At 32.4% G+C, this 11,799-nt stretch overlaps 1 protein-coding gene across 6 annotated transcripts in view; it reads right to left on the bottom strand.

Moving 5' to 3' along the window:
- Positions 1-1,141: 1,141 nt before the first annotated feature.
- The window catches only part of LOC127066102 (nephrin), a 381,314-nt gene continuing 370,656 nt past the window's right edge, over positions 1,142-11,799 (bottom strand). For 4 of the 6 annotated variants that reach the window (XM_050999416.1, XM_050999414.1, XM_050999415.1 and 1 more), the window contains one exon: positions 1,142-11,553. In XM_050999416.1, the coding sequence (XP_050855373.1) occupies positions 11,126-11,553 (428 nt within the window). In that variant the 3' untranslated portion in view covers positions 1,142-11,125. The remainder of the gene's footprint in view (positions 11,554-11,799) is intronic. The other 2 variants (XM_050999418.1, XM_050999422.1) reach the window with 2 other exon arrangements.

The raw sequence follows: 11,799 nt of genomic DNA, 5'->3' as shown, positions 1-11,799 counted from the left end.
GATAACGGCACGTTCTGGTTTTCCGGTGATTATTCGTACCTCGAGGATGTACGCGGTCGCATTTTGTACTTCCTGCGAGTGAATTACGACCGAGGAAGTTGGTTAAATAATAATCATTTGCAATCGTTTTGAAACTTTTTTTTTTTTCATTAATATATGATTCGTTAATTTGTTTTTTTTTTCTTTTTGTCTTTATTTTGATTCGTTATCGTTGCTCTCACGTTCGATGAATCTAGTGACGTTCATGACATATATATATGTGTACTACGTAACGGTACGTTGACCTTGAACATCTCGAACAGTATCACCACACGTTGATACAATGATTGGAAAAAAAATGTTGCGTAAAAATTGACAAACTCGAATATGGCCGTCGTGATTATATTCTATCGTTTGCACATTCCATGCATATTTATATCGCGGTCGATACGTAGGAGATAAAGGCAAGGTTAACGATGAGTTCCTAACAATTTTTACGATTTTATGTATATACTTATATACACACACACACACACATATATATATATATATATTTTATTCTCTTGTCATAATTCCTTCATTTAATTTAATTTTGTATTCTTTTATTTCTACTTATTTTTCATTATATTAGAGCTTCTAAAAATGTTCTTTTTATTTTTTCGTATTTCTTTTTCTTTTTTTTCTTTTTTTGTTTTTTTATTTTCTATTTTACGAAACGTTCTTGATCGTTTTTATTCTTTATTTTTCTTTTTTCCATTTCTTTTTTATTCCGTTCAATATTTTCCAAAATATATTATACATTATTTATTTAACTCGCGTTTTAGTTTTTTTCAATTCATCGCAAAAGATTCTGCCACGTATCGTATTCACGATAGAAATTCGTCGTTTGAAAAGATAGGTGAAAGATAAGGTGAATTGAATCAAACTGGATCTATGAAATATGTGATCTATATCTTTTGTACTTTTCTTTTTATTTTTTGCGAATAGAAATACAAGATTTCAATGTAATTCGAAATTAATGTTGATTTGGACTTTGTTAATTGTTCGATTTATCGAAATATATATATATATATATATATATATATATATATATATATATATATATCATATTTACATACATATATGTACATATATATGGGATGAAAGGGAAAAGGCAATCATGTATAAGTTGACAATCACTTTTAATTGTTGCAATAGAAAAACAATGTACAGACGCAGAATTATCGTATCTAACATGTGACGAAAATTCCTAGGTAAAATCTTAATCGGATAGTGAAAAATCAACTAAAATACGTCAAAATAATACATATTAAAGGAGTGTTCTTATCTTGTTTTCGTTACCTATTCGCTTATCGGTTAGTCGTTTATCTAATTACAATGATTGATTTATTAATTATAATTATGTCTGTAATAGACACACAGGTGTGTATGTAAGTTAATTGGGGGGGGAGATTTCTTCTTAAATGCTACACAATGTTCATTTTTATTTATTTTTTTTTTCTTTCTTTCTTTCTTTTCTTTTACTTTGGTTTTAAATTAAGGACTAGTGTTTTGAGCTTCGCTCTGTCCTTATGTATACATATGTATGTATATACGCGTATGAGGATTTTTATCAAACGTAATCGCGATCTCTCATTAAAATCATCATGCTCTTTCGTCTTTTTATTTTATTTTATTTTATTTTATTTTATTTTATTTTTTTTTACAGAGTATACGAACGTTTTAGCGAATGATTTCAACGGAACGCTTGTTTCATTGTTACGGTTTTATGCTTTTCGGGTTTGAATTAAAATAAAAACAAAAAAAAAAAGAAAAATAAAAAAAAAAGAAAAGACAAACCATCAAGATTGATTCTATGGGTTCAATCTCGAAAGATGTTTGATAAGAATACAAAAAAAAGAGATCAAAAAAAAAAGAAAAGAAAAAAACAACAACAGGATAACGTTATCGTCAATTGGAATGTGATTTTTCGTTTGTGTAATCGCGAAATAAATTTCTTTCTTTTTTCTCTCTCTTTTTTTTTTTTTACAATAATGATGTGAGAAAAAAAATAAAAAAAGAAATAAAAAGATAGAAAAAGAAAAACGCGTACGCCCGCGACGTATAGTCGCGAGTATAGTACGATAAAAAGTCCAGCATATACACGGAATAATTTCTTACATATTATTTATATATAAGAAGTTCTAACAATATGGTGCGATGAAGGCACAAGGCGTGTGTTTATTTAATCTTGTGCGAGTGCAGTGAATACGGCACACAATAGGGTCGATTGTTAATGGATTAATGGGGGGGTTCGAGGTGTAAGATGTGGACATAAAGATCGTTAAAATGTATCGGCTATTTTATCGTATGCAATTGCATACCTGTAAATGCATTCCATTCCCCTTTTTTATATTTCTATTTTGTTTTGTTTTTGTTTGTTTGTTTTCTTTTTTTTTTTCTTGGTTTTCGTATAGTAAAATTGTCTCGCAAAGAGAGAGAAGATAACCGAAAACGGTCGTTATTTTCTTTTTCTTTTACTTTTACTTGCTTCTTCTTCTTTTTCTTCTTCTTTCTCTTTTCTTCTTCTTCTTCTTCTTCTTCTTCTCCTTCTTCTTCTTTTAAAACAAATCTTTAACAAATACATAGAGGACAAGCGGAGCTCATATGTAGAATAATATGTATGTATACCATTTAGAATTGGAAATGTAATTTAGAATTAGAATGTAAAAATACTATGTATTATGTACAATTAATTAATATATACCAATCGTGTGAATATATTTTAATTATTTTACATCGTTTCATTTTTTTTCATCATCATCATCATCATCATCATCATCATTATCATTATCATCATTATCATTGTCATCGTCATCATTATCATCATCATCATCATCATCATCATCATCATCATCATCATCATCATCATCATCATCATCGTAATCATAATCATAATCATAATCATTTACTTCATCTTCTTCTTTATTTTTATTTTTATCTTTATTTTTATCTTTCCCATCTCCGTCGTCATCTTTTTTTTCTTTTTTTTTTCGATCGATGGGCTTTCTTTTTCGTTTTGTTCTCTTCCTTCCTTTCTTTCTTTCTTTCTTTTTTTTTTTGTCGAATATGCCGTAGTAAGAAGCGGCACTCTTTTAAAAACGGTATAATGATTGTTTTCTTAAGTAATATATTTTACACATCATCCCTTATTATATCTTAAACCCCACCCCCTCCCGTTTCTTTGAGTCTCTTTATTTAATCGCTTTTAATATTGCACATTTACGTGCCAGTTTGACGATATATTAACGATAGACCGACACCATAAATGGTGTCCGATTGAAGAGGCTTCTTTTACATCTTGTATGCATGTATATTGAACATCAAAAACATCAATTATAGTTGGCACATGAACGGAAGCAAACATATATTATGATGCCTGTTTTTGTATGTATATTCGTTTATGAATTTGTCTGTATAAATGTGTATGTAATTATGTGCTTTTGTGTACGTGCGTTTTGTCACAAGGTACGATTAATGATAATACAAAAAAGTTTCTCACAATCTTCGATAGTTTCATTTTCGTGCTCGTACAACAATAAACATTATCGTTTTATCAAGTTAGTATAGTAATTGTTCAAATTATACATACATATATGTACACATATATGTATAGATAAGTACGAGCTACGATTACTTTCTATATTTAAGTCTTTTTTTTTTATTTTTTAATTTAAAAAAGAAATACTAGCCACGTATGTGTCCTGTATGTATATGTGCACGTGTTTCTCTTTGTCTGTATGCTCTTGTCTCTTTGTGTGTGTGTGTGTGTGTGTGTGTGTGTGTGTGTGTCGTTTACGAATAAGCTTTGATGCGGTAAAGATTTATTGGCAATGTTAATTTGGAACGGATAGTTTCTTCGAACGATTAGATACATCGATCGAATATTTACGATATCATTCAGTTAATTATCTTTTCTTTTTCTTTTCTTCTTTTTATCTTTCTTTAACTCTTCGTCTTTATCCTCGTTTTCTTCGTCTTCGTCTTCGTACTTTTTTTTTCCTTTTTCTTTGCCTTTTTTCTTCTTCCTTAGATTCACAGCATGTACACAAACACACCTCGAGCGCTTGTTAAATTCGAAAAACAGCAAATATTCTCCTCTACCGTTCGCTCAAACCACGGCGAGATAGGAATAATAAAAAGGAATAATAAAAAATTGATACGAACATTTACCTATTACAAAAGCTCTTGATTTCTTTCTTTCTTTCTTTCTATCTATCTTTCTTTCTTTCTTTCTTTCTTTCTTGCTTTCTTGTTTTTCTTTTTCCTGTCGTTATACTCGAGCGAACGTTTTTATCGGTAAAGAAAAATTGTTTTCGCGTTCGTTCGTTAAAGTGATAGAAAAAGAAGTAGGTTGTATAAATAGATTGATAAATCGAAAACAAAAAATAAAAGATTCGATTGAATCTTCGTTTTTCTGTATCTTCTTAATAAATATTCATATACGTATGCATATATGTATGTATGTATGTATGTACGTATGTATGTATGTATGTATGTATGCATGTATACATGTATATACGTATATGTTTTATTTATTTTCTTTTTTTCTTTTTTTCTACTCCAAGTCAACGGGTTATCTTATATATAATAAATGTAATGCTTTTATCAAATAATACAGATAATCACGTTCGCGCGAATCATTCCTCTTTCATTCTCTCCTCCATCATCCTTCTCCTTCTTCTGTCATTATTTTTGATATAATTCATTATGTTTACATATTTTATTTTCATAACTATCTAAGCGCTATGTACAATATATACAAATGTTAAAACACGATCAATTTATTTACCTTATCCTTCCGCGTTATCTCGATGATTGTATAATTAGGATTGACTATGTCTTAGATTAATCAACAAAATTACGAATTATTATTATTATTATTATTATGTAAAATATCAAATATCGTATATATGTGTACACACATATATATATATACACATATCGCATATATATATATACATACACATAATATACGTGTTAGATGGTGGGTATGTCCATCTCCAAGGTACCATTTTGGACGAATTAACGGTCCGTCTAACATGCCTAGCACTTTGATGAGCAAATACTTTGGAGATTACATAGTCTAATAACTCTTCAGGTAATACGTTTTAAGTATAGATGATTATTCCTTTTTTTTTTCCTCTCTCCCTTTCTCTTTCTCTTTTTCTCTTTCTCTCTTTCTCTCGTCGCTTCGTTTAATTACAAATATAAAACATGTATATGTAAATAGAACCTTTTAATTACATGCACAAACATATTCTCTCTCTCTCTCTCTCTCTCTCTCTCTCTCTCTCTCTCTCTCTCTCTCTCTCTCTCTCTCTCTCTAATTGAGCGCAATACGTGTGAGAATTTTTTTAATATCATCAGTCTAAGCCGATATTCGACGGCTCTTCTATCGCATACAGCGCATACGTTCAACAACACACATTTTTTTTCTTTTCTTTTCTCTCACTTTTTGTTTTATTTTTTTTTTTGTTCGTTTCTTTTTTCTCTTCTTCTTTCTCTCCTCTTTTCAAAGCTTGTAGAATTTAACGTTAACAAATTAACCGCGTTGCATGTAAATATAACAATGCGCAATACGCTACATATACGGAAACATTATTTTTGTTAAACTTTCAAACGATTTTTTAACATGGAACGCACAAGAGCTCGTTGTGTAAAGTAACTCCATATATATATACACATATATGTTATGAATGTATGTATGTATGTATGTATGTATGTATGTATATTTGTAATAATAACGCGCGTTTCGTAAAATAAAAATAATTAAACTCTCGTTTTTCTTTTATGAAATGAATTCTTCCTTCGAATTATTATTCTTTTTCTTTCTTTTCTCTTACACATTTAAATGAAAAGAAATAATTACTTCGCAAATTCTTTTCCCTCGCGATTGTACGATTTTCAATGACAATTCAATGACATCATCGCGCACACGAACGAAATCAAAGGAACAGAAAAAGATTTTTTCGAAATAAATTTTCCTTTTCATTTTCATTTCGTGTTTCGTAATACAATCGTAGCGTGCGTATAATACACGAACCTTTTTATTTCTTTTTCTCTCGAACGTTTACAACGCGTTAACGATGAAAAAAAATGAGGTCACGTTTTTCAATAAGGTGTTACTCGCATTAATTCATTTCTCTCTTTTTTTCTTTCTTTCTTTTTTTTTTTTTTTTTTTTTTCAGGAGAAAATTATTGTGAAAGAAAAGTAAACTCGAAAAGAAAAAAGAACAAAAAAAAAAAGAAAAAGAAAGGAAAAAATATCGTTTCTGTTTGTATTTCATTTCATTGAGTACTTTACCATCGATTATTCATTGTGCGTTGCATGAATTTATAATACTCTTATAATAGGCCAAACGTATTGAGTTTTTTATCGCTCCTCCTCTCTTGTCTTCTTTTTTCTTTGTTTTTTTTTTCTTTTTTTTTATCTCTCAAAAATATATGTATATCGACTACTCTTTCTTTCTTTCTCTTTCTCTCTCTCTCCCTCTCTCTCTCTCTCTCTCTCTCTCTTTTTCTCTATCTGTCTGTTTCTCTCTCTCTCTTTTTTCATCTTAGGGTTTCAACATGAACGGGAAAACGCGCTTTGTCTTTAATTTTATCCAATATAATCCGAATATTCTTTTATTTCTCTCTTTTTTTCTTCTTTTTCTTTATTTTTCCATTTATTTTTCCCTCGTTTATTTTCATTCTAATATACGCGTAACCTATCACATTATGACCTATTTATGTATGTATGTATATCGTACCATCATTACAGCCTAGGTATAATGAGACCCTCATATGATCCATTTTGAATTACGTTTTGAGTATTATCTGCTTGTGTATCTCTTTTGTCCATCTGTCTGTCTGTCTATCTGTGTACGTGTATCTGCATATATTTGTGCAGGTACCTGTATGTGTATGTATGTATGTATGTGTTTGTGTACGTGTGCATGTGCGTGCGCGCGTTTTTTAAACATCATAAAGGATTATTCCCATTATATTTACATACAAGATCAAATAACAAATATTTTAATCGAAATAAATGCAAAAATATAATATAGATATAATATTAATATATGTATGTATATTATATTAAACAGTTTAGTCGCGCGACACGCGAGCTAATAATACATACATATGTACGATATATTCGCAATAATAGAGGATTGGAACGTTCGCTTTTTTCTTTTCAGAAAAAAAATAATAAAAATAAAAAATCGCCATATATATATATATCTATATATCATCATTACACAAAGAGTAAACTTTATCCATCGTTCGATTTTCTTTCATTTTTGTTCTCTCTCTATTCTTCTTTTTCTTTCTATTTTTCTTTATTTCCTTCCTTTTCCACTCACATCCTCCCCCTTTCCCTTTTCCTCTCTCATCAATCAATAATTACTTAAACTAAACTCGCATTATCATATACCAACTAAATAAACATTATTACACTATTGTCTTTTTTCAAAGATATCACTATGTCGAAGACGATCATCACTCGACGCCATATCCATATTTTACTACCCCTTTCCCACCTCACTCCACCACCCACCGGTCCATTTTCGTCTTTTGTTCTTTATCCCTACTCGTTTTTATTATATCGACGAGAGCAAAATGCGAGAAAATATTTTCACGAGTTAAAGGGAGTGGTGGGTGAGGGTAGGTGAGGGTGAGTGAGGGTGGGAATGAGGGTGAGCCAGGGCCGTGAGGGTGAGAGTAGGAAATAGAGGAAGGGTGATAGGAAAGGAGGTTAAATGTATAAGAGGAAGAGACTTGAAGTGGGGAGGGAAACTTGAGTAAGGGAAACGGTGAAGAGGGCAACAAGAAAGGGGTAGGTTGTTAGATAGATAGGTAGGTAGGTAGGTGGGTAGGGGAGGATTCAGCCTTTTATCTGTTACAGGCAGTCAGAGGAACGGCGATTATGATTCGAAAGCCCGCGTAAACCTCTTACAGTCACTAAATTTATGAAACGTTTTGTGTCCAATAAAATCCTCCGGCATCGTTCCATATATGTATTCCCCATGGCAAATGCCACCATTTCTCAAATGCCTTTTAAAACGTCGACGCGCTTTCGATCGTCACTCTCTCTCTCTCTCTCTCTCTCTCTCTCTCTCTCTCTATGTTACTATCCATATATCTATCTCTCTTTCGACTACTACTTCTTCCATCTTATTCGAACGTTTCCTTTTTTTTCTTTTTTTCTTTTACTATCGCAATTGCTTCCTCCTAAAATGGTATTACTTCGGAATACGACTCGTTCTCGCAGTTCGGTCACGGTTAAACACGCGTCAGCAACGCAAAACACTCCTACTCGTTTGAAACACTTTCAAAAGCGTTATACTCATCGTTACTTTTCCTTTTTATTATCCTTTCTTTTTTTTTTTATTTTCTTTTTTTGTTTCTCCCTGTTATTTCTTCCTTTCTGGCTTTCGATAAGCGAGACGATCGAACGAGAACGATCGATGGTGGTCGTTCTAATAATAACAATAATAATAATAATAATTATTATTATTATAATAATATTAATAATAATATTAATAATAATATTAATAGAATCTACAACGTATTTAACATACATACATATTACGACAGATATCAAATATTTTTCTTTTTCAAAAGTTACATGTTTCGTTTAATAGAAAAAATAAAAAAGCGAAATAATTTACAAGATACTGTCGAGAGATAATCGTGAAATTATTTATATACATACATATGTATGTATGTATAATTTATGGTAATATGTATGTATAATGTATATTTTGTATATTGACTTCAGGATCGGCAGTGAAGACCGTTCTGTTTCTCCTTACTTATAAAACGACTTTGAATTAATAATTAATTCAATCTATTGTAAACTAATTAATGAGAGACATGTGGTGCGATGTGTGATATAATAATAATAATAATAATGATAATAATAATAATAATAATAATAATAATAATAATAATAAAAACTTAAAAGAGCTATAAAATAATATATACCTATGCAAATTGAAATTCACTAGCTACATACGTACATACTTATCGTCAAGGGACGAAGGGTGGGGGGTGTATGTATATGTTTGTGTGTATGTATGTGTGCAAAGGTAATAAATAAAAAGAACGTAATTTAAAATTAACTAACCATGTAAAAATGTAATATCGTTGATTATTATGTATTTAATTAATTAGTCGAATCTTCTAAGTTCATTGCTCTCTTGCTTTTTTCTATGTTTTCTTTTTCTTTTTTCTTTCTTTTTTTTTTTGCTTTTCCATGCAAGTATGCATGCATTTATGTATGTATACATACATATATATATACATACATAAACACATACATACAAGCGTATCGTCGTAGCAATTACACATCATAATGCAAGTTCGATATAAATATAGTATACTTCATTCAAATGAAAAAAAAAGATCTCGATCTGTTTTTACGATCAGTCTTAATTATTTTCAATGTATTTCAATTATAGAATATTTTCGATAAACAGATTTTAGATTTAACGATAGACTTTGATAGCTATTTTCTTTTTTCTTTCTGACAGATACGCGTAAACATATCTATAAACGGACAGATCGTAAAAAATAAGATACATCAATTTCTATGGTGATACCATAGAAAAAAATCGAACGGATACTTTCTCTTTATTCCTTCGTGTTTGCATTGATACATCTCTCTTCGAGAGAATCGTATACTAAAGAAAAGAAAAAAGAAAAAAAAAACGGAAGAAAAAGAGGAATGTGGGTGGGCAGAGGTGTTGGTGGGGTGTTGGTGGGGTGGGGTGGGGTGGGGGCTAGGGAATCTCAGATGACGAGTCTCAAGATACCCATACGTGCAAAAAATAGGCCGATCTTCGTCAAAAATCGATGAAGAAAAACTATTTTTTTTTATCCTTGATTTGTTTACGTATACACGATTGATCGATTTTGAAAATGACGTTGCCGCCTTAACTAATTTCTTTCTCTTTCTTTTTTTCTTTTTTTCTTTCCTTCCTTCCTTTCTCTTACAGTAGCCAGCCAGGCAAAAAAAGAAAAGAAAAAAGAAAAAAAGAGTTCTCCCGATTACGTTGCATCATCGAACGTAAATATACTATAAAATTCTTTCATGAGTAAACTCAAGATCGATATCGACGATCGTTAGATTGTGACGTAAGCGATCGTCGAGATCGAATCGAGTAAGTTTCTTTTTTTATTATTTTTTTTTCTTCTTCTATCACTACACTCGGAGAAGATAAAGAATCCATATTAGCATGTCGAACACACGCATACACGCAAATAAACATACCACATACACATACGTACGTACAAGCACACACGCACACGTATACACACATACAAAGTGTCCAGGATGCCAGTTTCTCGGTAACGATCGACGACTCCGGCTAGTTCGATGATATCGACGATTAAAGCACGAACGATTTTTATGATATGCAAATGCAACTACATCTAATCGTCCACGCAAATAGTATCACGAACAATTGTCTTCGTCATATTGTAACATATTGATACTCGAAGACAATAATCGTTTTCGGGTTTCCACGATCCGAAAAGTTTTCCTACGCCCAACCAACCATCATTATTTACACACGTAAGCCACATATTTTTATTAATAACCACCGAAATGAATATGCCGCACTTCTCGATCAGTTGCAATTAAATGATTCCTGTCATTATCAAATAACGATTTTTTTGCCGTAGCAGGCAAAACTTTGTCCGATCGCGCACTATCGAGTAAACGTAGGAAAGTAACACGCGAGTAGAAGCAATGTAGTAGTAATAGTAGTAGTAGGTAGTAGTAGTAGTAGTAGTAGTAGTAGGTAGTAGTAGTAATAGTAGTAGTAGTGTAGTAGTAGGTGGTAGTAGTAGTAGTAGTAGTAGTAGTGGTAGTAATAGTAGTAGTAGTAGTAGTAGTAGTAGTAATCATCCATTGCTTCGATATAAACGATGTAATCGACGTTTCGTTATCAACGTCGTTAATAGGTTCAGACGATAAGTTCCTCTTTACGAAATTTATTTCTTAGGCCCGTGCCTAAAGTCGCGTGCTTCTCTCGGTTACGGGCAAACTTGTTTCGTCCCTAGGTACGGCACGGTATTTACCACGTACCGAGCTTGGGCCGAATATCGGTGAGCCTCAGACAAGATGGCCGTCAATGTCGGAATAGGCCGGCGTCGGTGTGAACGTTGAGAGTGGGTGACCATGATTGTGTGCACCGTTGGTGTTCGCACGTGCAAACGTAGCCGGTGGCGGTGGTACGGAGGGTGGTATCAGTGATTTGGTACCCGCCGTCATCACGGTAACATCCGGGGGTGGTACAGGACGTGGTAGAGTTCTGGTACGCGTCAACGTACCCGTTCCACCAGCGCTCGCATGTTGCCCCGTGTGTCCCGTGGTTGGCATGGTAGGGTAATAATTGCCCGAGCCCGGATCGCCCATTGTCGGTGCCGGGCTCGAGTTCGGCTCATATCCCATATAACGGCCGTTGTCCATTTCCACACTGTAGAAGCTTACGTCGTTGGGCGGCGCAGGACTTGGATTCCCGATGTAACTCGACTTCGAAACTGTAATATTTAAATGATAGATATAGTAAGGTTTGACGAAAGATTTTAGAAGATCCAATCGGGGAGAAAGAAAGAGAGAGAGAGAGAGAGAGAGAGAAAAGGTTGGGGTAATTCTTTTTTTTTTCTCTAATGTTTAGGAAAATATTGGGATCGATGATCGCTGAAGCTTGATGATCTGGGGTCAGGGTTGATCGATGTATGCGTTTAAAGTGAACGATGTATGTATGTTGTATGGAAGCAAACAAG

The sequence above is a fragment of the Vespula vulgaris genome, chromosome 9 (assembly GCF_905475345.1).
Source record: "Vespula vulgaris chromosome 9, iyVesVulg1.1, whole genome shotgun sequence".
Taxonomy (NCBI): Eukaryota; Metazoa; Arthropoda; class Insecta; order Hymenoptera; family Vespidae; genus Vespula; species Vespula vulgaris.
The sequence above is the reverse complement of the archived record's forward strand: the minus strand, read 5'-3'. Positions and strand labels throughout refer to the sequence as shown.